Source organism: Dipodomys spectabilis, unplaced genomic scaffold, assembly GCF_019054845.1.
Source record: "Dipodomys spectabilis isolate Male_0828 unplaced genomic scaffold, ASM1905484v1 ptg000157l, whole genome shotgun sequence".
NCBI classification, from domain to species: Eukaryota; Metazoa; Chordata; class Mammalia; order Rodentia; family Heteromyidae; genus Dipodomys; species Dipodomys spectabilis.
Window position 1 is genome coordinate 738254 of NW_024870834.1, and position 27061 is coordinate 765314.

At 56.8% G+C, this 27061-nt stretch overlaps 1 protein-coding gene across 1 annotated transcript; it reads left to right on the plus strand.

Annotated features, from left to right (window-relative positions):
- The first annotated feature begins 9891 nt into the window (after window positions 1–9891).
- Degs2 (delta 4-desaturase, sphingolipid 2) lies at window positions 9892–26878 on the plus strand. The gene is made up of 3 exons (XM_042692651.1): window positions 9892–10012; window positions 24570–25312; window positions 26412–26878. Exons 1-3 carry the CDS (start codon window positions 9931–9933, stop codon window positions 26556–26558), a joined length of 972 nt encoding a protein of 323 aa, XP_042548585.1. The 5' UTR covers window positions 9892–9930; the 3' UTR covers window positions 26559–26878.
- The last annotated feature ends 183 nt before the right edge of the window (window positions 26879–27061 follow it).

Sequence of the window (27061 nt, forward strand, 5' to 3'; positions counted from 1 at the left end):
CACCCAAAAACCAGAAGTGGTGCTGTGGCTCAAGTGTAGAACACTCGTCTTGAGCACAAAGAGGCTCAGGGACAGTGCCCAGGCCCTTAAACCCCACAAATGACAAAACAAAAACAAAACAAACAAAAAAAGAACCCAAAACCCAGCACCACCAACAACCAAAAAAGCCCTTGTCATCCTCTTGTATCAGTCTCTGGAGTGCTGGGATTACAGGTGTGCATTACCACCTGGCTGTATTTGTTGTATTTAGTGAATCAATATTGATACATTATTAAGAAACAAACTCCAGATTGCCTTACGCATTTTTTTTTTTTTTTTTTTTTTTGTGCTGGTATTAGGGCTTCAACTCAAAGCCTTGAGCTTCTGTTCAACTTTTTTCTTTCATGGCTGGTGCTCAACCACTTTGAGCCACGCTTCCTGTCCAGCTTGTTTTGCTGGTTAGATAGTACTCTCATGCACTTTTCTGCCCATGATCCTCAGTTCTCAGCCTCCTGAGTATCTTATTTGATTACAGATGTGAGCCATCAGTGCCTGGCTGCCTTTTTTTTTTTTTCTGGTTGTGGGGCCTGAACTCTGGGCCTGGGTGCTGTCCCTCAGCTCTTCAGCTCAGGGTGAGTGCTCTACCGCTTAAGCCACAGCGCCACTCCAGCTTTTTCTGTGTATGTGGTGCTGAGGAATTGAACCCAGGGTCTCATGCATGCGAAGCAAGCACTCTACCACCGAGCCACCTTCCCAGCCTCCTTTGTTTTTTTTTTTTTTTTTTGGTCCGGTTGTGGGGCCTGAACTCTGGGCCTAAGCACTATCCCTCAGCTCTTCAACTCAAGGCTAGTGCCCTACCACCTGAGCCACAGCGCCACTTCCGGCTTTTTTCTTTTTGCTTATGTGGTGCTGAGGAATCGAACCCAGGGCCTCAGGCATGCAAGGCAAGCGCTCTACCACTGGGCCAACTTCCCAGCCCTGTTTTTTGTTTTTTTTTGTCTGTCGTGAGGCTTGAACTCTGGGCATTATCCCTGCGCTCTTCAGCTCAAGGCAAGTGCTCTACTGCTTGAGCTACAGCGCCACTTCTAGTTCTCTAGTGGTTTATTGACGACATGAGTCTCATGGACTTTCCTGCCTGGGCTGGCTTTGAACCTGGATCCTCAGATCTCAGCCTCCTAAGTAGCTAGGATTACAGGCGTGAGCCACTGGTGCCCGGCCCTGCCTTTGTTTTTGTCCAGTGTCTTTTCCTTTCTTTTCTTCCTTTATTGATTTATTTTTTGGCAGTACTTATGTTTGAACTATGCTCCCAAGCTCCATTTTTTTCCTGTGGCTGTTTTTGAAGTTGCTTCTCAGTTCCCACTTGACCCAAAGGGCTCTAGGCTGCTCATCACTGCCGGGATCACAGGTGTATGCCACAGAGCCCAGCTGTGGGTTGAGAGGAGGGTCTGGAGAGCTTTTCTGCTGCTGATCCTCAAGTTCTCAGCCTCACAAGTGGCTGGGGTTACAGGTGTGAGCCACGGACACCAGTTCAGTGTTTTATCTGTTCCAGATTACTAAGGAGAATATCTTTTCTTTCACCATAGGACCTGGGTTAGGGAAGGCAAAGTCCTCATGGTGATACTGAGTTTCTGTGGTCCCAGCTGGCCTCAGGAACTTGTGGGTTGGGACAAGGATAGTGGTTGGGAGTTCTGCATCTGAATTTGGAATTGCTGGTACGTCCTGAAGGAACTGCCACTCCCCTTTGCTCCGATCATTTTATGAATCTAAAGAAGGAGTATGAAGGATTGACCCCACCCTATTGTCCCAGGCCATACAGATGCCACGCAAAATCCCAGGTATGAACGAGCTAGTCTGATGAGCAGGCAGGGCAATCCTCCTGAGCCCGGCTGTGCACATCCCATCGTGGGCCCAACTGAAAAGCCCCACCTCCCTTGACCTGGTGGCTTTTTCACTCACCTCTGCCTCCTTGCTCGGACCTCCTATAAAACCCAGCTCCTGTCCCAGCTCCCTGACACAACCTCCAAACCCGCGGGGGCGGGGGGGGGGGGCAGTCTGTGCCCCTTGCTGTTCCTCAGTAAACAGTCCCCAGTCCGGCCGGCCCGTTCCTTTCCCATTCTCCTCCATTTCCCCAACATATGGTGCCGACACTGGGAGAGGAAAAGCGCCAGGAGTAACGGGGTGCCCTCTGCTGAGGGGCCACCCACTGTAAAGCCGAATTCGGAAATCCTTACCCAAAAGACCACCAGAGACAGTCACCAATGTAAAAGCAAAGGAGTCTTTATTGCAAGCTCCAGCGTGGTCCCCCCACGCACATGGCAGCAGCCCATGACGCTGAGCGGCCCCGAGCCCAGGGTGACAGCACTTTTTATACATTTTTTAGGGAAGGCAGGGGCTTTGCGTACATCATAACTTCTTGTAACAAATGACTACAAACTGCGGGAAAATCATAAAACAACTCTATAATATGACTGGCGCACTACAAAGCGGGAAAGGACCAGGAACAAGTTGCTGGTTAGATCAAGGGGGCTGATGTACTTTGAACTGGTTGGCTTGCGCCACAGGGGAGTCTCAAGAGGATAGGCGCTAAACTGCAGGGTGTCTGGTTTAGATAATGGTCACCAGACCCCAGGAGGGGCTGTTCTGGAATTTCAGATATCGTAATTCCAGGCATTGGGGCTGAAGTGGGTCAAGGGTTAAGCTGCAGAACTGAGATGGGGGTCTTAGTGAAATGGAGTTGCTTAGGTTCCTCACCACCTCCTCGCTGCCTCTCATGGAGTCTTTCTGCGACCTTCCGCCTCCTTCCAAGGCCTTTCTCCATCGGGAGCGCAGAGCCCGCCCAGCTTACTTTGGGCTCAACAGCCACTGAAAGACCTCGTGGCCTTTGCCTACCTAAGCGGTACGTGCCTCGTGGACGGCCACCCTGTGTGGCTTGAGATATTACTGCCCCACAAAAGGCCTTAGCTCTCCCCTATTCTCTCCGTCACCCTATCCCCGGACTCTGATCTCCAGGCAGGAGGCTCTTCGACATTTGTCTGACTTCACCCACCACCTAAAAGCCTTCAGGACAAGGTAACCTGCCCTGGCCATGGCAGAAGCGCCCCGACCTGGACCCTGGGACTCCAGGGGTCCCTCCCTTCCTTCCTGTCTGTGGGGTCCCCAGAGACTCCAGAAGTTTCTCCCTTCCTGATACCCTGACACCCTTTAATTAGGACCTTTGGGGACGCCCTCCATCCGCCTTCCCAAAGCACCGGGGATGCCTGAAGCAGCAGGACAGGCCCGACCAAATTTTCCAAATTGTCTCCCAGAGACACCCCACTGGCATGCCTGCGGTCTACGCGTCAGACTCGTGGCTCACTGATTTACAGTCCAAAACACCTGACTTGTTTGTCCACCGAAATCCGGCCTCACTAAACCACAGCCACTGTTGGGCTGAATTCGGAATCATTGGATTTTGCTCTTACTGATTTAAACAATTCTCCATCAAAACGGCCAGGACTCTTAAGTCCCCTAAACCTAAGCCCTCCTCTACCTCTGCTCCAGAAACCGTCTCTCTGCTTGTCCAGTTCTGTCCACCAAGTCCTTCTCTGACCTCCACTCCGAGGCCCCCACCCCCCGCCCTGCCTTGCTCACCAAGCCCTTCTCTGCCTGTCTCCCAACCATCTCCTCTCGAAAAGTACCTCCTTCTCAGTAGCAGCTCAATCTGTCTCTCACCCCCTGCTTTCTCTCTCCCCCTCCCTTTTTCTCTCTCTTTTCTTTGATGACCTCCAGCACCAAAGATCCTTTTCTCCTTCCTTGCTCTTCTAACTACACACTTGCTGTTTGCAGTTGGTCCAGATTCTTTAAGCTAAAACTGGATGCTTCAAGCAAACTCCTTCTGCTGACCCCTGTCCCAGTGCCTGTCTGTCTGTCTGCCTGTGTCGCTGACACAAGGTGGGAGTGGGCATAGGCTTCCAAAGGTAAAACAAGTTAATGGCCCTTCTTAAACTCTAAACAAACCCCTCCAAACTTATACATTTCTCAACCGGCTTCTAAGGCTAATACACCTTCTTCCCTTCCAGACCCTAAATAAACGCGCCCCTGCGCTGGCTCTTTTGTTAACCTATCACAGTGTCTGCTTGACAAACACACTGAGGACAGCCTCTCTCTCTCTCACTGCTCTCTCCCTTTCCCACCAAAAATCCCCAAATAAAAACAAACCGGTCCTTGTTCTCTTTGGGACTCAGACAATAATCCAATCCTTTTCTCTCTCCTGAGTTGACTCACTTCAAAATCTGGATTCTATTCTTAATTTCTCCTTTAGGAGGCTGTAGAAGAGAAATCCCTCCCTCTCACCTCTTCCAATAACTCTCTTTTTTTTGGGGGGGGGTCCGGTCATGGGCCTGAACTCTGGGCCTGGGTGCTGTCCCTCAGCTCTACAGCTCAAGGCTAGCGCTCTACCACTTGAGACACAGCGCCACTTCCGGCTTTTTTTCTTTTTGCTTATGTGGTGCTGGGGAATCGAACCCAGGGCCTCATGCATGCAAGGCAAGCGCTCTACCACTGAGCCACCTTCCCAGCCCCCCAATAACTCTCTTTATCCAATTACTCAAGCACTCACTTTTCAGTACCTTCATGATGCCACATCCTCCCCTTATATGTCTTTGGGTTAAAAGTGCTGCCTCTTCCCTTTACAAATCTGTTTGGCCACCCCCTCCCCCAATTCTCTCTGCAGGCCCAGGAAGCTGATGTCTAGGAAGAGACAAAGGCCACATGATGGATCTTTCTACAGCCCCCACTTTCCCACCAAACTTGCTCCTTTGCACTCTTCTAGAGGTTAAAATAGTCAATTCATATACTAATGTGCCTCATTGCCAAAACTGATTTAAAGGTTTTCTGTTCTTGTTTTCAATGTTTGTTTAAGTATGGAAATTCTGTTGGATTGTTTGTCAAAATTTGCCTTGTATTTTGTTTGGAATTGCCTACTTTTCCAATACTGACCACATGGTTTTATCATATTGGGCAAAATTATATCACTTTGCGCTAGAATTTCAATTTTCATTTTCTTAAAAACCCAAGTACACCTTAAAACTTTTGTTTAAATATGTATGTGAATGTGTTCAACATAATCTCATTGTAATACATATAAACTGTGTAAAAAGGTATCTTCTATTTCTTTGTATGGATCCTAAAATTTATGTTCCTTGACTACAATTGTAAATTTTGTGTTAAAGAAGTGAATTACCAAGTGTGATGTTTGTTTTTGTTTATGTCAGTTGTGGGGTCTGGGCGCTGTCCCTCAGCTCTTCAGCTCAAGGCTAGCGCTCTACCACTTGAGCCACAGCACCACATCCAGTTTTCTGGTGGTTTATTGGAGATAAGAGTCTCTACAGACTTTTCTCCCCAGGCTAGCTTTGAGCCATGACCCTCAGATCTCAGCCTCCTAAGCAGCTAGGATTATAGGCGTGAGCCACCGACCCAGCTCAAGTGTGCTGTTTGTTTAAAGGAAACATCTTTATCAAGGGTAGTGGTAAAAGGAATGAGACCCATCTCAGCCCCTAGCCAGCTGTAATGAAAAATACCAGGAGGAGCTGGGAAGGGTGGCTCAGTGGTAGAGCACTTGCCTTGCATGCCTGAGGCCCTGGGTTCGATTCCTCAGCACCACATAAGCAAAAAGAAAAAGCCAGAAGTGGCGCTGTGGCTCAAGTGGTAGAGCGCTAGCTTTGAGCTGAAGAGCTGAGGGACAGCGCCCAGGCCCAGAGTTCAGGCCCCACGACCGGACCGCCCCCAAAAAAGAAGAATCTTACAAACTTTCCTGCCAGGGTTGGCTTTGAACTGCAATCCTCAGATCTCAGCCTCCTGAGTAGCTAGGATTACAGGTGAGAGCCAGTGGTGTCTGGCCAGCATGTCATTCTTTATGTCATCTAAAGTCAAGTGTCTTTTTTTTTTGCTATTTTTTTTTTTTTTTTATTGTGAGAATACCGTACAGAGGAGTTACAATTGCATGGGCAAGATAACGAGTACATTTTTTTATCAAGCATTGTTGCTTCCTCCTCTGTTTTCCCTTCCCATCCAACCCCCGCGCCCCCACCCAATCCTCCGCCCCCCTCACCAAAGTTGTAAAGTTCGTTTATGACATAACGACCTGTACATCTCATTGTTGCAATGGGTCCACCTGTATCCCTATCGGCTATGTTTATTGCAGCATTATTTACCATAGCTAAGATATGGAACCAACCCAGATGCCCCTAGATGAATGGATCAAGAAAATGTGGTATATATACACAATGGAATCCTATGCCTCCATCAGAAAGAATGGCATTGCCCCATTTGTTAGGAAATGGAAAGATTTGGAAAAAATTATATTAAGTGAAGTAAGCCAGGCCCAAGGAAACATAGGTCCCATGGTTTCCCTTATTTGCAATAACTAGTATATGTCTGAGTCAAGCAGAAAAGGTCAGATAAGTTGATGTTAGGGAAATGAACCCTAAGATATGTATTCAAATGTTTTTTTCTTTCATGCAATTGTTTCTAACACATTTATAAAATGATTTCTTTGTTGCTTTGTATGTCCCTCCCCCACGGTATAACCCCTGCTTTCACTGTATTTGATGTCGGTATAATTTGTGGAGGGGAAGGGGAAAAACAAATCCAGTCTGTGTGGAAATCTGTAAGCAGCCCAGCAGGAGATGAGACAATCCATCTGAGGGGCACCGTCCAGCCCAGGTCCTTCAGGAACCATTTTGCCTAGCAGACTAGACGCCTGCCCGACTCCAAGCTGATTCCTTCCTAAGGACTGCTTTAGGATTACAAAAACTAAGGCTCTTGTGAGACACTCTCTGTAAACTTTACCTAGCTTGACCTGAAACAGCTGGCCATGTTGTTGATATTGAAACAGGTGTAGACAAAAAAGCCTCTTGTGAAATTGGTTATCAGGTTTTCTAGCCAGCCAAGCTATCTATGCTAAAATTTCATCCTATCTTTTGAGTTTTGTCATTGCAGAGTTCTGGCAAGAATTTGTTGATCAATTCTCGACAGGATGCATGTAAGTTCTACTTGTTCTTATTGATCTCCTTTGTTCTAGTTGGAAATAATAAAGAGTTTTTTTGTTCAAACCCAGCCCAGGCAGAAAAAATCCCTCTGAGACTCCATCTCTCAACTAACCAGCAAAGAGCCAGGCTGGAAACATGGTTCAAAAATTAACCAGCCGAGGGGCTGGGAAGGTGGCTCAGTAGTAGAGTGCTTGCCTTGCATGCATGAGGCTCTGGGTTTGATTCCTCAGCACCACATAAACAGAAAAAGCCAGAAGTGGCGCTGTGGCTTAAGTGGTAGAGCACTGGTCTTGAGTTGAAGAGCTCAGTGACAGCACCCAGGCCCAGAGTTCAAAGCCCATAAATGCCAACTGGGAAAAGTTATCCCAGCAACAAGCGCCTAGACCCCCAGGATGAGGTGTAGAAGAGTAAGAGGAGACTGTCACATCTGCTACTTTGTGCCTGCCCTTTCAAAATTAACCAGAGCAGGGAGGCCAATAGAAATAAGTTGAGGAGCTTGCTCATCTACTGTCCATAGCTGTCTAACTTCTAACTAGACAGGAATTTACATTCTTGCCTTTGTTACCTGCTATTTATAGGAAATGATCGAGGTCTCTCACCAGGCCCTAAACCACTCGGATCCAGCCCTAGCTTCTGACTGGTTATGGGCTCATGATCCAAATGGAACTTTTCTGGCTTGTGCCCAGGGTGTTTTTTTTTTTGTTTTTTTGTTTTTTGTTTTTTAATTTTTTATTGTAAAGATACTATACAGAGGGTTACAGTTACATGAGTGAGGTAATGAGTACACTTCCTCTTGAGCATTGTTACCCCCTCCATTGTTTTCCCCCTACCCAGGGTGTGTTTCCCTGTGTCATTCATATCAACCAGTCCTGCCACCTTGTCAGCCTTTGCCTGATCTCAGTGTTTTCAAGTTTCTCTCTAACAGGATAACAGCCCTCACTCAGGACCTGGGAACAAGTCATCCTATTACTGCAGGCAACAAAGACCCCAGCCCTAGTGACTCCTCCATGCCCCCATTTCAGCAGGAAGTAGCCAAAAAGGACAACCGTGGACCCCTTTCCCAGTCTCCCTCACAGCCCGATTATTTTATGTATCCAAAGATGGAGTATGAAGGATTGACCCCACCCTATTGTCCCAAGCCATACAGAAGCCACGCAAAATCCCAGGTATGAGTGAACTTGTCGGTGTGCAGGCAGGGCAATCCTCCTGAGCCCGGCTGTGCACATCCCATCGTGGGCCCAACTGAAAAGCCCCACCTCCCTTGACCTGGTGGCTTTTTTCACTCACCTCTGCCTCCTTGCTCGGACCTCCTATAAAACCCAGCTCCTGTCCCAGCTCCCTGACACAACCTCCAAACCCGCGGGGGGGGGGGGGGGGGGGGGGGGAGGGAGGGGAGGAGGGGGAAGTGGGGGGGGCCCCCTTGCTGTTCCTCAGTAAACAGTCCTCACCTGCTGAGGATCGAGTCTGGCCTGTTCCAGCCTGTTCCTTTTCCGTTCTCCTCCATTTTCCCAACATGTCCCCTGGAATGTCAGTCCAGTTCGCCTCTCTATCTGGCCTGTTTCCTCATCTGTGAAAGCAGAGAACTGGGTTGGTTTCCTCAAGACAGATGAAATCCAGGTTAAGAGGATGGGTAGCTCTTGGACCCCTGACCTGGGGTAGAAGGACAAGCTTGTTGTGTCCTGGAGGTCAGATCCCTGTCACCCCGCCCCCCCCCCCATAGAAACCAGCACCACCCTGGCTCTTCATGTGGAAACTACCACCAAGGCTCTCCACCTCTTCCTCCTCTTCTCGTTTCCAGCCTTCTCATTCCTTCCCCCATCTTCCTATTTCCCTCCCTTACCCTACTCCTTGTTTTAGCAAGATTTGTTTTTATTTATTTTTTATGGGTCGTGGGGCCTGAACTCTGGGCCTGGGCGCTGTCCCTCAGCTCTTCTCAGAATCGAACCCAGGGCCTCATGCACGCAAGGCAAGCGCTCTACCACTGAGCACCTTCGCAGCCCAAGGTTAATAAAACAGGGTCAAAGTCAGGAGACAGGAGTTAAAGGCACGCCCTGCCCCTCCCCCTAGCTGGGAACTCCTAGGTATCCCTCAAGGCTCAATGCAAAAGTTCCTTCGAGCTGCAGGGTCCTGTCCTGGTCCGGCCGAGTCCCGCCCACCTCGCCCGGCCGGACGTGGGCTTCCGGGCGGGATCGGACTCAGTGCCGGGCGCGGAGCCAGGCGCGGCTCTCCCGCCAGGTGGGCGCTACGCCGCCGGGACGAGGGAGCGGAGGCCCCGGAGCCGCGGAGAAGCGAACGCCACGGGTCCCCCCAAGGCCGGGAGGGGGCCGCACCCCTGGTCCGGGTGGCAGAGCGGAGCGCCGCCGTGCGCGCCCGGGCGGTGCCAGTGCCCGGGGCCGTCCTGCCACTCATCACGCACGAGTCCCTTTTCCCAGCCGAGGCAGCGGAAGCGCCCAGGGCTACTGTGAGCTGCCCCATATCCAGATGGGTGGCCCTGCGCGCAGCAGCCTCGAGCGGGACAGGAGGCGGCCCGGCCCACGGACCCCAGCCCGCCCCGCGAGGGGCCCCTCCCTCGCCCCGCCCCGCCCAGAGCTGGCTCCGCCCCCAGACCCCAGCGCGGGCCCCGCCCCGCCCCTGGCTCCGCCCCGCCCATATCTGGCTCCGCCCTCAGGCCCCAGCCCCGCCCCCGAGCCCCAGCCCACCCCTTGCGGGCTCCGTCCCAGACCCCAGCCCCGCCCCAGACCCCAGCCCCGCCCCGGGCCCCGCCCCGGGCCCCGCCCCCGATCTGGCTCCGTCCCGGGCCCGCCCCGCGCGGGCCCCGCCCCGCCCCCGGCGCCGCCACGCCCCCACCACCCGAACTACCCCGGCCGGGCTACTGGGGCGCGGTGCGCTCCGGGCCACGGCATCCGCACCACGGCATCGCACCATGGGGAACAGCGCGGGGCGCAGCGACTTCGAGTGGGTCTACACCGACCAGCCGCACACGCAGCGGCGCAAGGAGATGCTCGGTGAGCGGGGCGGGCTCCGGCCGGGCAGCGCGCAGCCGGGACCGGTCCGGAGCCGGGCACGCCGAGCCCGGTGCCCGCGGGTCGCCCGTCCTCTCTGGGGCGGGCTGGAGCGCTCCCCTCCCCAGCCCCTGCGAGTCCCGACCCCGCGCGCGGAGCAGCACCGCACAGTCCCAGCCGGGCGCCGGGGGCCGCGCGGCGCCCCGACCCGCCGGCGGGGGGCCCCGGGCGCTGCGGGCGGAGCGCGGGGCGAGCGGCGGTTTCGATGGGGCCTTCGGTCTCCCGTCCCGGGACCGAGCAGCAGTCCGGAGCCGGCATCGCAGATTGTGCCGCTGCCCGCCTGTCCGGCGCTCCGTGCAATCGGCCACCTGCGGGGCCCCGGGGCTGCGGGGGGACCCGGGCTGCGGAGGGACCCGGGCTGCGGGGGCCCCCGGGCGGCGGGGAGACCCGGGCTGCGGGGGACCCGGGCTGCGGGGGGCCCCAGGCTGCGGGGACCCGGGCTGCGGGGGGACCCGGGCTGCGGGGACCCGGGCTGCGGGAGGCCCCGGGGCTGCGGGGGGAGCCGGGCTGCGGGGACCCGGGCTGCGGGGGACCCGGGCTGCGGGGGGCCCCAGGCTGCGGGGACCCGGGCTGCGGGGGGACCCGGGCTGCGGGGGGCCCCAGGCTGCGGGGAGCCGGGCTGCGGGGGGCCCCGGGCTGCGGGGACCCGGGCTGCGGGGGGACCCGGGCTGCGGGGGGCCCCGGGCTGCGGGGACCCGGGCTGCGGGGGGACCCGGGCTGCGGGGGGACCCGGGCTACGGGGGGCCCCGGGGCTGCGGGGGGAACCCGGGCTGCGGGGGGCCCCAGGCTGCGGGGGACCCGGGCTGCGGGGAACCCGGGCTGCGGGGACCCGGGCTGCGGGAGGCCCCGGGGCTGCGGGGGGGACCCGGGCTGCGGGGACCCGGGCTGCGGGGGACCCGGGCTGCGGGGGGACCCGGGCTGCGGGGAACCCGGGCTGCGGGGGACCCGGGCTGCGGGGGACCCGGGCTGCGGGGGGCCCCGGGCTGCGGGGACCCGGGCTGCGGGGGGACCCGGGCTGCGGGGGGCCCCAGGCTGCGGGGACCCGGGCTGCGGGGGACTCGGGCTGCGGGGACCCGGGCTGCGGGGGACCCGGGCTGCGGGGAACCCGGGCTGCGGGGACCCGGGCTGCGGGAGGCCCCGGGGCTGCGGGGGGACCCGGGCTGCGGGGACCCGGGCTGCGGGGGGACCCGGGCTGCGGGGGACCCGGGCTGCGGGGGAACCCGGGCTGCGGGAGGCCCCGGGGCTGCGGGGGGACCCGGGCTGCGGGGACCCGGGCTGCGGGGGACCCGGGCTGCGGGGGGACCCGGGCTGCGGGGGGAGCCGGGCTGCGGGGGGCCCCAGGCTGCGGGGAGCCGGGCTGCGGGGGGCCCCAGGCTGCGGGGACCCGGGCTGCGGGGGGACCCGGGCTGCGGGGGGAACCCGGGCTGCGGGGGGCCCCAGGCTGCGGGGGACCCGGGCTGCGGGGAACCCGGGCTGCGGGGACCCGGGCTGCGGGAGGCCCCGGGGCTGCGGGGGGGACCCGGGCTGCGGGGACCCGGGCTGCGGGGACCCGGGCTGCGGGGGGGACCCGGGCTGCGTGCGCCCCGTGCCGCCGGCTTCCCTGGAGCGTCCTCCATCACCTTCGCGGAACGAACTGCTTCCTGGTAGACTTACTTCCATTATCGGACGGCTGGTTGCAGATGGCATTGTGGTTGGCGGGGTTTTCTTGTTGCCAGAACCCTTTAAAGAAGAGGTCGCGCTTTGCCTGCTTGTGGCATCTTGACTTTTGCGTTTACAGAACTTTCTACGCTTTTCTAATTCCACTCCATTCGTTGGTCTTTCCCTCTGGGGTCTGTGGCAGCATCTATGGCATGGACTTTAATGTTTCAAACACAGGAGGCACCTGACTGGTCCCCCGTAGTTCGGGGTTCAGGGGCGGCGACCCTGTGTGTGCTCTCCCTGAGAAGGAATCGTACCTGTGGGGAAGGTCACCCGCTGGGCTCTGAGGGGCCGGGCCATCCGTCCCTCCCACCCACCACCCTGGCGGGGTTGAGGCTGGCACAGGGGCTGCCTCCCAGCTCCCCTCACCAGGCACCTGGCCCCGGTGGAGAAAGCTGGGGCAGTCCAGGCCAGGCAGCCTCTGCCCGTCGCTGACCACTGGGGCTCATGCTGCTGAGGAGGAGGTCAGGCCCCGAGGCGTCCAGACACTGACCTCCAGCCCAGCCTGCGCAGTCCTGCGGGGCAGGGTGGGTGTGAGGATGAGCGGGAGGCATGAGGGACTCCAGAACAAGCCTCAGGATCTCTTTTTTTTTTTCTTCTTCTTCTCATTTTCTCTTTCTTCTTGTCAGTTGTGGGGCTTGAACTCACGGCCTGGGTCTGTCCCTGACCTTCTTTGTGCTCAAGGCTAGCACTCCTACCACTTGAGCCACAGCACCACTTCTGGTTTTTCAGTGGTTTATTGGAGATAAGAGTCTCACAGGGACTTTTCTTCCCAGGCTGGCTTCGACCTACAATCCTCAGATCTCAGCCTCCTGACTATTATAGACATGAGCCACCAGGGCTTGACTCTTTTCTGTTTTCGAGACAGCAGTCATTACGTAGCTGAGGCTGACCTGGAACTCCAGGTAGCTCAGGCTGGCTTGGCTCGCCTTGACTCTGTTTCTTAGTGCTGAGATTAGGTTTGTGTGTGCCCAGGCCACGCAGGAAGATCTCTTTCAAAAAAGAAGCCACTGGTCTGGAATCCATCCAGGCTTCAGAAAATCAAGGAAGACTTGGAGGAGAGGGAGACATCCTCCCTGGGCCCGTGGGTCAGCCCATCCCTCTTCACAACACCCTTCACCGTCCTATGCGCCCTGTTTGAGTGCCAGACCTCCTTCCTAGGAATATGTCAGTCCTTGGCTAACTCCACCGGGCTCTGGGCTCAGCTTTCCCTGGCTAGGCTCAGGTCTCTCTCCTCTAGGAGCCCCTGGCTAGTCGGACACCTCTGGGTGTCCACTCCCAGGCTCTAGTGCCTGGGCTCTAGTCCCTGGGGTGGAGGTCTTGAGATTGTAGGTCTGATCTAGCCAGGAGTCCAACAGCCATTCACAAGCGACGGGTGAGTCAATCCACAGATACGGAAGGGGAAGTTTGGGCAAGGTAAAGGGTTAGTAATGGTCTTCCGATGGCGCTGGCCTGGACTCTGTGACAGAAACACATACAGCAGTGGTGTTACGAACATCTTACAGACCGGCCTGGCTTTCCTCTCTGCTGCTCCCAGCCCTGGGAGAAATGCTCTGTTCAACCGCACTAGGTCTTTTCAGAAGAGGTATAGAGTGGGGATCGGAGAGGAGAGCAACTTGCTCGGGTCCACACAGCACAGAGGACGCAGAAGGCCTATTGGACCCCCACCTTCTTGGGCTCCATCCAGCTAGCTGATGCAGCTTGTATCGGCTCCTGGGGCTAGCAGGTGTTTATTTAACATCCTAATCTCAGAGTCCAGTGCCCCGGTCCCCTACAAAAGGCTGCTTCCAGGCGTTCCATGAATGGGGCCAAAGTCCACGTCTAGCTCCTGTGCGGGCCGGGAAGGTGTTCTCCAGGATACAGCATCCTGAGAAAACTGGATGCCAAGGCAACCAAGAACCATGGTCCCCGGTGAGGTCCCCCAGCGAGGGCGGGTGGCCCTTGTCCCGGGTGGGCAGGGACGGAACTCAGGGGCGCCAGTCGGCCAGGCCTGGGGAGCCAGGCAGGGAGGGGACGGGCATGATGCACTTCTTTGAAAACAAATAGCTTTGTGGTTTTGTTTGCTTTAAAAAAAAAATGTGAAAGCAGGGCAAACACAGCTCACGAAAATTTGAATCAAACCAAGAAGACCAGGAAGCAGCCCTGCGGCATTGCTGGGCTGTTTGCCTCGGAAAGTACTGGCTGCAGCTGCTCTCTCGGTGGCCCGGAAAAATTCCAGAGCAGAGCTGGCCTGAGCCACGGGAGATGTGTAGATTTGTCATCCCGCCATGGAGATGCCCTGCTTCGGGTGGTGTGCGGGCCATGGAAAGCGGAGAGGAGTCTGCCTGCTTCCTGCCCATCCCCAGGGGGCCAGGGATTTAGTGGTTCCTGGACTGCAGTTGTGATGGGCAGCAGAGGTGGCAATGGTAGAGCAAGAAGAGCCCCTACCTAGAAGAGGGGAGGCCGGGGAACATGGGCGGGACAGGGCCCCTAGCAGCCCCTAGCTCTCAGTCTCAGAAGACTCCTTAGCTAAAATCTGGTCTCTACCAAGACACAGCCCCCTGTTTCTTCCTGTCCACCCTTCCCCATGGGGTGGTCTTCTAGCTACTTCCTTGCTTGTACCCTGGCGTCTACAAGCACCCCTCTGCTAGAATTTTGTGTGTGTGCAAGCTCTGGGACTTGAACTCAGGGCCTGTTTTGTTGTTGTTGTTGTTGTTTGCCCAAGGCTAGTACTCTACCACTTGTGCCACAGCTTCACTCTGGCTTTTTTGGTGCTTAATTATGGATAAGGGTTTCACAGACTTTCCTGCCTGGGCTGGCTTTGAACCATGATCTTCAGATCTCAGCCTCCTGGGTAGCTAGGATTACACGTGTAAACCATTGGTGCTTGGCTAGAATTCTTCCTCCCCCCCCCCGCCCCCCATCTACTGGAGATGGAAGCCTGGGCCCAACGGCCCCGTTCCCCTCATCCCTTCTTCTGCAATCCTTCTCTCCTTGTGCCTCCTCTGTCTACTTTTTGTGAATTCTTTAGGTCTCAGCCTACACAGTATTTCCGAAGACATGCTCTCCAGCAACACATGGCATATGTGCATGTATGCACACACTCACACACACACACAGGTTATGTTGGTAAAATCATTGGCTCTCTGTAAATACTTCCATAGGGCCAGTTCCCAGCTACCCATGTGTGGTGCAGCCTGAGGCGGGCCACGGTACATCCCTTCCGTCCCACGAGCTGGTCCTGCCTGCTGCCATCATCCCCCTTGAACTAGCCTTTCCCTCAGGGTGGAGACCTGTAGCCCTGGGCGTCATTCTGCAGTGGGTGGTGGGGTGGTGGGTAGGGGTCTGACTCCTGCTGGAGCACTCTCCGCTGTTCCTGTGTCAGCAGCATGCAGACAGCAGACCCTTCACAAAGGTCTTTGCCATCTCCTTGTTTGCAGAAGTTGTCTTCTTGCTGTGTCCTCATGTGGCAGAAGGGGTGAGGGAGCCCACAGAACTCGTCAGGCCTCTGCAGCTGCATGCCATGCAGGGATTCGGGTTCCACTGTGTGAACTTTGGAGGCACATTGACAATCAGAACCAAGCTATTTTGTCCTTTGTCAGCTTGGAGCCTTCTTCCTCCCTCCCTCTTCCTTCCTTCCTTCTTTCCTTCCGTCCTTCCTTCTTTCCTTCCTTCCTTCCTTCCTCCTCCTCTGCTTCCCCCTTCTTCTGCTTCTGCTATTTTGTCTTCACCTTTGTCATCTTCTTGTCTTGTGTCCCTTTTCTTTGGTTCACAGACATTTCATGGGCTGAGCTGTTTGGCGATGTGTGGTGGCCAGGGTTCTCAGCCAGCCGCAGCGGGGCTTGGCTGTGGCGGTGCTGGTACACACGGACCAGCATCCTGTGTCCCCCCACACAGCTTCCTCTTTTCTCCTGAGCCCTGGCCTCTGCACCCTGACTTTATGTTCCTTCTTTAATTTTTAATAGCTTTATTGCAGTGATTAGCGTGCCAGGCAGTCACTCAGGTGAGGGGCACAGTCCAGTGCTTTTCAGTAAGGCTCATTACTCAGTATTAGAATGTTTCCATGTCTTCAGGCTGTTCCCTTCCCCAGATCCCCATATTCCACTTCCCCGGCCACTTCCAGCTGCCTGTGTGGCATGCCGTGTCTCTCCTGGCAGCCGTTGGCCAGGCCTGCACTCCTCCGGGCTGGCCTGCCCCACCACCTCTGCCATCAGTGGGGATCTGCAGGGACCTTCGGCACACATTTGTCACCAGGGTGAGGAGCAGGTTTAGCAAGTGGCCCAGAGGCGGTGTGGTTCTTGGAGGCACTTTGGACCACAGTGCGCATTTCCTGTGCCGAATGGTGTGCACAAGTGCCTCCCTTATGCATCAGGCAGGGCTAGGATGGCCTTTCAGTTCAGAACCAGGGTGTGGGAACAAGCTTGGGAGACAGCCCCACAGCAGTAGGACAGAGCTGAGCTGAGGAATCAGGTGAGTAGGCAGGGATAAGAGGCCCTTCGGGGCTGGGAAGGTGGCTTAGTGGTGGAGTGCTTGCCTAGCATGCATGCAGCCCTGGGCTTGACTCCTCAGTACCACATACATTCTGGAAGTAGTGCTGTGGCTCAAGTGGTAAGAGTGCTAGCCTTGAGCAAAAGAAGCTCAGGGACAGAGCCCAGGCCCTGAGTTCAAACCCTAGGAGTGGCAAAAAAAAAAAAAATGAGGACCTTGGGTGCCGTGGTGAAGTAGGCTGGTGAGAGGTCAGGCCACCCAGCTGGTGGGGGAAAAGGCAGAGAGCCGCAGGTAGGTGCCCAACTAAGTACTTCCTGCTGTGGCCACCAGGTGGCATCACCAGCACCCTGCAGCTTTGTGGAGGGAGCTGGGAAGCCTGTGCGCTGCAGAGGTGGCCCCGGGACATGGGGAGAAAGAGAAGGTCACTGCCCTAGTCCACAAACAGTGCTTGCACTTGGCCTCCTGGGGAAGTACGGTAGGGCCGAAGCCCAGGGCTCAGCAGAGTCCAGAGGAGAAGTGAGGAGAGGCCAGTGGCTCGCTGCTGGGAGTGACCTCCTATCTCCACTAGTCACTAGGGGTACTGGGGTTCTGGTGTGGAGTTTAGGTCACTCTCTGCTGCTGGTGTGGGGGGAAAGGGCAGTATCCCCATGCCCAGCACCTGATTCTGTCCCCCCCCCCATGGCAATTCTCCTGACTTTTCTGGAGGATTCTAGAAAAAACAAAACAAAAAACAAACAAGTATCCATCAGAGCTAGAGTGTGGTTGAGCTGATCTCCTTCCAAGCCCCCTGTGCTTGGCCCTCTGATGAGTCTGCTATGGTGTGACTGTGGACAGGTGGTGGAGCCCGCCCGCCTCACCCTTCAGCTGCTTCCTCCTCTGCCAACCTCCATGGCCAGGTGTCCCCAGCAGAGACCACCCCCCCCCCATGCTCCAGACTTGAGCCAATGCCTTAGAGGTAGAAAGGGGAAGGCGGGCCTGGTGAGGGCAGGGCTTTGCCTGGGGACACGCAGCGGTCATGGCGCCAGCTCTGGGGGAAGGCAGCAATGGCAGGGCAGCATCTTCTCTTCCTTTCTGGAGGACCGGGGGAAATCGGCGTGTGTTTCTCCATCTGCTGGGGGGCTCAGTTTCTTCATCTTGGCATCACTTCCTGAACAGGGAGGAAACCTGAAGGAGTGTCAGATATTGGGGGGGTGGGGGGGGCTGGGAGGTGTAAGGGCCTTGTGCAGGCCTGAACTTGGGACTAGGTTCAAATCTTGGTGCTATTGACTTTGCTGAGTATCTTCAGGTCCTCCTTGGGTCTTGGAACCATTGTGTCTTTCTGGACACTGGGACTTGTAGCTATGGCTGTATCCATGGACAGCTGCCTAGCCGCCTTGGGCCTCACCAGGGGTCTCTGTTGGGACATTATTTCCATGGGACATTATTTGCATGACATTTGGTTTTTGGTTTCACTTGGCTGCATTGGCTCCCCTCCCCCCACTCCTCAGGGCGAGCCCTGGCTGGAGGTGGGCAGGCCCCGCCGCAGGGCACAGGCGGCCGAGCTGGGTGTGTCCGGGGTCTGTGCGCAGTGGAACCCAGCCCCTTCACCTGTTTTCTGTTTTGTTTGTGCCTGTCTTGGGGCTTGAGCTTAGGACCGGGGTGCCATTCGCCTTTTGCTCAAGGCTGGTGCTCTACCACTTGAGCCACAGCTCCATTTGTGACTTTTTCTAGTTTATTGGAGATAAGAGCCTCAGGGACTTTCCCGCCTGTGTAGTGGGAAGACCCCTACTCAGGCAGGCAAGCCCACCTAGTCACCCGGAGTGCCAGAGCCCACCGCAACAAAGTTGTTAACGAAGAAGCAACTTTATTGAGAAGGTTCTCACACTGACCAGCCAGCGCCGCAGCACAGGCTCGGGAGCTGATACTGCGACCCCGAGCGGCCCCCATTCTTTGGTTTTTAAAGGAAAAATCCATGAGGTTGAGCCTGGTCACGCGCAGGTGACCAATGGGATTGTAACACACAAAGGATTGTACAGTTATACCAAACCACACACAGGTGGCCAACAGGCAGAGTTTACCGTAAGCATGTGCAAAAGGCAGGGTTTACTGTAACCTCATGGTGTCTCCAGTTGGAGCCAGATTACAACCTGTTTTATGGGGCAGTATTTAACTCAACAATCAAAGTGGGGTTAGGTTGTTCAGGGGAGGGGGACCAGATGCATTTTTTTTCATTTTGGGAACTAAGCCCATCAAGTCTAAAATCCTGAAAACAAAGGCAAAGCTCAAAATGGAATCATACCAGCTTGGACCCCATCTCAGGGTCTGGCTTAGAACTGTGATCCTCAGATCTCAGCCAGGCGTGGCTTCTGATGTCTATAGTAAGGGGGTTCGTCTCCTTCTCTTGGACTTCCCAACCCCTCCTATGCTAGAGGAGACGGAGCTCCAGGCCGTGGATCCCAGCGGCTCCCTTGCTGACTGTACCTGCTACCTGTCCCCTTCCTCGAGCCCTGCAAGAGGCCTCTGCCGTCAGACCAGGATCCCTTCCTTCTCTGTCCCGTGATTCTTCCCCGTTTTTCAAAAATTTCAAATTGTTGTAAAGGTGATGTTCAGTTGCATAAATCAGGTAACGAGCACGCTTCTTTGTGGACAGCCACCCCTTCCCGCGCTCTCTCCCAGATTTCCCTCCCGTCCCCACCACAAGTGGTAGAGTTCGTTTCCAGCATTTCAGTGCCACGCACTTGTTCGTGCTTGGTTCCTCTCCCCTTTCCTGTCAGAGCCCAGCAGGAGCCCACCGGGCCCCGGGGCTGCATGCGCTGATCCCCCCGCCCTTCCCGCCCTCCTGCTCTCAATGGCTCCCTTTGTCTGCCTGTGACCCGCTCACCCAGCTGCGCCCCCCTCCTGTCTTCCCGGTCTGAACTTTGGCGTCCTGCCTAGTGAGCGCTGACACTCTGGTCACCCTCGTGTGGCCTGTCCTATGGTCCGGTCTGCACGGCGTGGGCCCCCAGGAGACCCCAAGGCTGCCTGTTCCCACGAGACTTTCAGCCCTATAACTGGGGGGGGGGGGTGTCTGCAGTTCGATGAGCGAGGTTTGGGGAGCCCACAGTCCATTGACTGACAAGGCAACTTGACCTTATTCCTAGGTGTTGTTGGGGTGACTCCAGGATGGTTCAGGGCAGCTGGAGGGCCTTTCTAGGGACTCCCCTTGAAAGCTCAGTGTGGTCTCTGCCTGGGCTGCCTCCCGCCCATTGGGGTCAAAGCTCTGCGAGCGGTGGGGGGGGGGGGGGGAGGGGGAGGGATCCTCCTGGGAGCGCTGGAAGACCTCTGGCGCACACGCTGTGGGCAGGGCGCTCCCGGCCTGCTCAGCTCCAGGGCTGCTGTGAGTGCCACGGGCTTCCGGGACTCAGGCAGGTCAGAGGGCACGGGCTCTGTGTCTGTCCCTTCTTTGGGGGTCACACCACCTCGGCGGCTGGTGATGGTCAGCTGCCGCCAGTGCACCGGCTGGGTCCGTGTCTCCCTGTGGCTGTGAGCTCAGGCACAGGGTCTGGCCTGGCCCAGTGAGAAAGGCATGGTCCCCTCACACAGAGACCCCTCATGCGATGGAGAACCTGCTCCAGAGATTTGGACCCTTCCCTGGCTCTCCACAGCCTAGAGGGATTTGAACCCTTGGCCTGTTTCCCACAGGAGGCAGAAGGCTGGGAGGCCCCTGGGACAGGCAGCCGGTGTGGGACCAAGGGGCACGTGGGGGTGCTGCTGGATGAAAGGCCCCCGTGGCTGCTGAGATTCCAGGGGCTCAGTGCCCCCCGCCCCCGGGTGGTGGGAGAGACTGGGGGAAGGGTGAGGAGGGGCACTGTCCTTCACGTAGTGCGTCTGTCTCTGCGATGAAGGAGTGAGGAGGACAAAGGGGGCTGCGGGCATGGGAGCAGGAGGCGGGGCGGGGGAGGGACACCCACGTGTGTCTGGATTCGCTTCCCACCGCCCACCTTAGCGGTAGGACTTGCATCTGTGTTCAACAGACGGGGACAGCAAGAGCCACGGTGCAGGTCACAGCCATCCTTATTTCTACGGATTTGGGCTGCGAGCAGGCGCTAGCTTGGGGTTAAGATCAGGGCTTTTGGGGCTGGGAAGGTGGCTCAGTGGTGGAGCGCTTGCCTTGCATGCATGAGGCCCTGGGTTCCATTCCTCAGCACCACATAAGCAGAAAAAAGCTGGAAGTAGCGCTGTGGCTCAGTGGTAGAGCACTAGCCTTGAGCTGAAGAGCTGAGGGACAGCGCCCAGGCCCAGAGTTCAGGACCCATGACAAAAAAAAAAAAAAAGATCAAGGCTTTTCTGCCTGATCTTGCGCTCAGCAGCCTGATCTTGCGCTCAGCAGACGCAGGTGTGGCCGGCCCCACCCATGTCCCAAGGCTTGGCCTTCTTCCAAGGAGAAGTAGGGGCTGCCTATCTGTAAAATCCATTGGCCCACACCTGGGTCTGGGCAGGGGAGGAGCAGGCCATTGCCCTAGGAAGTCCACCACGTGATGGTGATCGCCATGTACACACAGGTACAGGGACTCTGCCTGTGACTTCACCACCACTGTCACGGGCCTTGTCTCCAGTGGCTGCAGTCTTTCCGGGTGACACGGAAGCTCTCAGGTCTTCCCATGGACTCTGGCCTCTGGTGGGGCGGGAACAAGCAGGGGTGAGGCCCGACCCTCACCCTTCCCTCCACATGCTGGGAGCAGCAGGAACGTCTGCCTCTCCGCAGCGACGGGGCTGGTGCCCGGCCTCCACCTGCCTGCAGTCACGGCCTGCTGAGCCTGGTGGGAGGATGCTGGGGTTCCCTGTGTTTCCCACCAGGAGTGGTGGGCAGTGGGGCTCTGGCCACGGGCGGGGAGGGGCCTCGGGGCTGCATTGCGTCCTGATTCTCCATGACCAAGTTCCACAGAGGTGGCTCAGATCCGTACTGAAATCCAGGGTGTCTGCAGGGCTTCCTCGTCTCTCCTGCTTCCGGAGGGGTCCGCATCCTCCCCATGGCCCCACGGAGCGGTGTATCTCGCGCCTGGGTCCTTCTTTCCAGCTCCCCTTTTCCAGCCATGGCCTTTGGTGCCTGTTCATCTCAGGTGCTCCGGTTAGCAGGCTCTATGCCACCTGTCCCTCATGTTTTCCTGCCTGTCACTGACAGCAGGCACAGGTCGAGTGGATGTAGCCCTGCCATTCTGCTCACCATGGGTGCCAGATTGTCTTCTTCCGTCGTGACAATGGGAACCCTACGCCTAGGGCCTGGGGGAAAGTCTGGAGCCCAGCCAGGTCTCCTCCCGCCAGATGTCTGGCTGTGGTTAAGCAATGTGAACAGAGCCCCAAGTTACATGGTCAGATACCACCATGTAACTCTAACACCTTTCCCAGAAGCACCTACTGGCCAGGAACTTCTGTGGGCGCCTTTGACAGCCTGACCTAAACTTTGTCTCAATAGTTTATTCCAGGATCGTGCTGAAGACCCCAAACACAGGGTTTGGGGTATCAGATGCCCTGAAGCTGGAAGGGGGCATGCACGTGTGCACTGTGTGTGTGTGTAAATGCTTTCTCTCTATATACTGTCTAGGCTTCCCTTAAAGCCCTGGGCTTGGCTGGATGCCAGTGGCTCATGCCTATAATCGTCCCTACTTGGAAGGCTGAGATTGGGAAGATCAAGGCCTGTCCAGGTGGAAAAGTTCATGAGATTATCATGAATTATCCATAAGCAGACATATATACATATGCCTGTCACTCTAGCTATTATGAAAAGCCTGAAATAGGTGGATCACAGTCCAGGTATATTCCTGGACAGAGTACAAGACCCTATTTAGAAATAAACCATCACCAAAAAGGGGCTAGAGGTTTGGCTCAGTGGCCGAGCACCTGATTATTAGCAAGCACGGGATCCTAAGTTCAAACCGCAGAACAACCAAAAATATAAAAATATAAAGAGTAAAATTCTAGTAATCCTAGCTGGCAAGAAGTGATTTTGATTTGATGCTGCTTGGATCTGATTCGTTGATGAGAAGACACTGAGCATCCATTTGTCTCTGTCAGTTCTATTTCTTTGGAGACATGGTTGATTTTTTTTCTTTCTTGGTGATGCTTGTGTTTGAATTCAGATCTTTGCATTTGCTAGGCAGCTGTTCTATTACTTGAGCAATGCCCCTGGCCCTTTGTGCTTTGGATATTTCTCATAATAGGGACTTAAGCTTCTGCCTAAGGTCAGCCTTGAACCTAAGTTCTACTATCTCCTCCTCCCAAGTAGCTGGGATTACAGTTATGAGCAACTTTTTGGCCATTTTTGATTGGGTTATCTTTTTTTTTTGTCAGTCGTGGGGCTTGAACTCTGGGCTTGGGCGCTGTCCTTGCACTGTTCAGCTCAAGGCGAGCTTTCTACCACTTGAGTCACAGCTCCACTTCCGGTTTTCTAGTGGTTTATTGGAGATAAGAGTCTCATGGATTTTCTTGCCTGGGCTGGCCTTGAGCAGCAATCCTCAGATCTCAGCCTCCTGAGAAGTTAGGATTACAGGCACGAGCCACCAGTGCCTGTCTTTGTCTTCTTGTTGGGCCTAGCATTGACACTGGGTGGTGGATGAAGCCCATTGAGCCTCTTGCTGCGTGTCCTCAGGCTGCTGCTCATCGGAGCTACAGGTGGCGGCAAAGGCTTGGCAGGAGTACCAGCGAGGAGACAGCTTCCTGGACAGATGGCCTGTGGTTGCAGATAAAGGAAGTGACTTCCTGCCCAGCGCCTCCCAGGGATGGGGCTGTCCTTCCATGGGGCTGCGTGGGTAGAAGCATTTCATCTCCCACTGTCAGCCCCTAGTTTCACTTACAGTTTGTCTTCAGTTGCTGGAGAGACCAGAGGATGCAGCTTGTTGTCTTCTTGGGGCCTGGAGGCCAAGGCCAAGCCCTAGGTGCATTGCCTGGCGCCAGCGTGTTTCTGTATCACTGAGCCACGCCCTGTCTTGTGAGCCTTAGCAGGGAGGACCCCGTTCGTGGGCCATCCTGAACACAAGCAGAGCCAGACCAGGGGCCAGTGGCTCACACTTGTAATCCTAACTACTCAGGAGGCTAAGATTGGAGGATCAAATTCAAAGCTAGCCTGGGCAGACAAATCTCTTGTCTCCAATTAACCAGTAAAAAACCAGAAGTAGAGGTGTGGCTCAAGTGGTAGAGCTCCAGCCTTGAGTGCTCAGTAAGATCTTAAGGCTCTGAGTTCAAATTGCTATACACACATACATGCACACACACATATGCACACATGGTGGGCAAGTCCACCTTAGCCTGGCTGGTTGGTTTGGGGCTGAGCTTGCAGCTCTAGGAGCCCTGGGGAGGGTGAGTTAAGACCCCCAGCTGCTTGTGGGGTCAGGTAGGGCATATGCCAGAGCTCTGGGGACCCCAAAGATCAGTGCTGGTTAACCCAAGGTGCTGTGCCACGAGCCCCTGCCCTGCTAGCCTTGGTTTCCCTATCTGCATGGGACAGCTGGCGCCACCTGCGCGGGAGTCGGGACAGGTGCCTGCCTCCCTGGGTACGGGAGGGACTCCTGCCCTTTCACCAACCTACCCGCTCCTCCTGGGCTCTGGAAGGCACAGCTGGCCCACCCTGCCCAGCCCCCAGTGCCAGCACTGCCTTCCCTGCAAGGTGGCTGTTCTGGCCAACCAGCGTAGCTTGGCTCCCTTCCACTAGCATTGTCTGTAAAACAAAATACAGCAAAGTACAAAAGATAGCATAACAAATACCTGCCTCTAGGAGCAGGGCGCTCCACCGCTTACCCGATTTCCTGCAGTTCTCCTTTCAAGAGCTGCAAACACTTGAGGTAAAGCCAGATCTCTTTATGTCCTCCTTCCCTGGCCACCCCCAGGTGCCTGAGGAGTTGGGGTCCCGCTTGGGTGGTGTCTAGGCCTCGGGCTGAGCTCCGCAGGGATGTGTGTGTGCCGCTGCGGTGGCTGCTGGGACCTGAGCTCACATAGGCTCTTGGCAAACTGATACCCCAGAAAGTCTCCCGGGGAGGGGGGGGCGGGGAGGTGGGCCTGGTCTGTCCTTTCTTTATTTCCTTGTGCCAGTACTAGGGAGGAGTTTAACTAAGGGCTTTTGGGTGGTTAATCAGAGAGAAGAGGCTGACTTGGAACTGATCCTCAACCCTCAGAGGCTTCCTGATTGGCCCAGTAGGGTGAGCCATCAGCGTCAGGTTATTAGAAGTCCTTGGGTGTTAGTGTGGCCCTGGGTCAGGCCTCTGCCTGGGCTGGGGGCTGAGCTCGGGGAAGGGGAGACGGCAGGATGGCAGATGAAAGGCTGAACGGGCGGAAGAGAGCCCGGCAGTGTGTGTGACCTCGCGTGGCTCCCTTGTCTCTCCCGCAGCCAAGTACCCGGCCATCAAGGCTCTGATGACGCCAGACCCGCAGATCAAGTGGAGGGTGCTGGTGCTGGTGCTGTCGCAGCTGCTGGCCTGCTGGCTGGTGCGCGGGCTCGCGTGGCGCTGGCTCTTGTTCTGGGCTTATGTGTTTGGTGGCTGTGTGAACCACTCTCTGACACTGGCCATCCATGACATCTCACACAACACCGCCTTCGGCACACGCTACCCTGCCTACAACCGCTGGTTTGCCATCTTTGCCAACCTGCCCATCGGCCTGCCCTATGCCACCTCCTTCAAGAAGTACCACGTGGACCACCACCGCTACCTGGGCGGGGACGGGCTGGACGTGGACGTGCCCACGCGGCTGGAGGGCTGGCTCTTCTGCACGCCGGCCCGCAAGCTGCTCTGGCTGCTGCTGCAGCCCTTTTTCTATTCACTGCGGCCACTCTACGTGAACCCCAAGGCCGTGACCCGCATGGAGATCCTCAACGCCCTGGTGCAGCTGGCGGCGGATGTCACCATCTTTGCCCTCTGGGGGATCAAACCTGTGGTCTACCTCCTGGCGAGCTCCCTCCTGGGCCTGGGCCTGCACCCCATCTCGGGCCACTTTGTGGCTGAGCATTACATGTTCCTGAAGGGCCATGAGACCTACTCCTACTACGGGCCCCTGAACTGGATCACCTTCAACGTGGGGTATCACATGGAGCACCATGACTTCCCCAGCATCCCGGGCTGCAACCTGCCCCTGGTACGTGTGCTGCGGGGCCGGGCAGGGATGAGGCGGCCCAGGGCTGTGTGGGAGCCCAGGGAAGGGCCCCGGGTTGTGCCCAGCCTGCCTCTTCCTTCTGGAACTGGCCAGGGGATGGTCATTGTCATTCCCAGTGGCAGGGCTCTCCCCTCCCTTCCCTCTCCTCCCTGTCAGAACCCGTGCCCCGGCCTGGCTGGAGGGTGAGGCAGACGCGGGGAGGCGGCTGTGGGCGCCTGGTCTGACGAGGGCTTGTGGAAGCACAGTGGCTGGCTGTGCGTCTCAGGCCGGCTGCTGCCCACTGTCCCCCAGCGTCCTCTTGTTCAAGGAGAGCTTTGCATCAGTGAAGACATCTCTCTCCCGACTCCTGACACCTGTGCATATCTTGTCACAGCCTGTGGCGCTGCAGGGGCCTCCTCAGCCCAGAACTGGCTGTGCTCGGGCAACCTGGGGCCTGACTTGAGTCTCAGGAGGCCGAGAGGGGTGCCCTCAGTCACCCCTGGTCAGGGCTGACACTCTGATGGCACAACTGAGGTGACCCAGTAAGGGGGCAGAGGCCATGGGAGAGGCTGGGGGGGGGGGGAGGTCTGTAGACCCTCTGTGCATGTGGGTGTGCTGCACGGCTCTCTAGCAATGGTGCCAAGGCTGTGCCGGCCCCACCTCAGCAAACCTCTCCCCTGGGCAGAGAACAAGGGGTGGCTGGGAGGAGGAGGGCACTTGTGGGATGCAGTGTCGAGACAGAGTCTGGACCCAGCAGCCATGGAGAGCGTCTGCTGAGCGCCAGTGCAGGGAGAGCTGGCTGCCTGCTGGTGCCTGAGTGCCGCCCCTCATCTGCCGTCTCCAGTGACGCAGGGCCCCCGGGCTGCAGGCAGAGGAAGGGCGTGTGGTGAGGGGCTGGCTGAGAAGCGCTGATGGGAGCCGAGGCTCAGGGGGTGTAGAGCTCTGCAGGTGATGGCAGGAGGCCCCACGGGCTCCGCCTTTGCCTTGGATGAGGAGGTTGCTGGGTTCTGGGGTGGGGTGAGTTTTGAACTCCACTTCCACTTGTGGGAGGGACTCAGGCACTCTGGCTGAGGCATGGCCCTGATCTTGCCCCTCTCCACAGGTGCGGAAGATTGCACCCGAGTACTACGACCACCTGCCGCAGCACCATTCATGGATGAAGGTACTCTGGGACTTTGTGTTTGAGGACTCTCTGGGGCCCTACGCCAGGGTGAAGCGGGTGTGCAAGGTGGCGGATGACCGCCTGTGAGCCGCTGCCCCTCTGCCGCAGCTCAGAGCTGTGCCCCCTGCCCGCTGCGCCCAGAACTGGTTTGGCTGTGCTGGTTCCCGTCCCTAGGCTATTGCTTTTGGTCCTGCCGAGCCCCAGGAGTTGCCATCACAGCTCTGCCCAGCAATGGCAGACACAGGCCCGGCGTGGTGCATCTGTGCAGACTCACCCGGGCTCTTCTGGGCCTCCCTGGGCAACGCCAGCCCTGCTTGGCTGTGGGCAGTGCTCTGTCCCCGTGGTGTCTGTGGCGCTGGCTTCTCTGGTGTTCTTGTGCCCCAGATTAAATTCAGCACTTGTCCTCAGCCTGTCCACTGTGCTTCTGAGGGATAGTATTGGCTGGAGCTTGGGCTGCCAGGGTGTGAGGTCTAGAACCCAGGAGGTGGCATCCAGCCATACCCCAGTCCCGCCATGCTCGCCTCACCCTTTGGAGGGCAGTCTGTGGCACAGGCATTTTCTGGGGGCTCTTCCTGGGTGGACACAGGTAG

Coding starts and splice junctions, on each gene's coding strand:
- Degs2 (XM_042692651.1), top strand. CDS start 9,931: ATGGGGAACAGCGCGGGGCGCAGCGACTTCGAGTGGGTCTACACCGAC. Junction 10,013..24,569: donor GCGGCGCAAGGAGATGCTCG/GTGAGCGGGGCG, acceptor TCTCTCCCGCAG/CCAAGTACCCGGCCATCAAG. Junction 25,313..26,411: donor CGGGCTGCAACCTGCCCCTG/GTACGTGTGCTG, acceptor CCCTCTCCACAG/GTGCGGAAGATTGCACCCGA.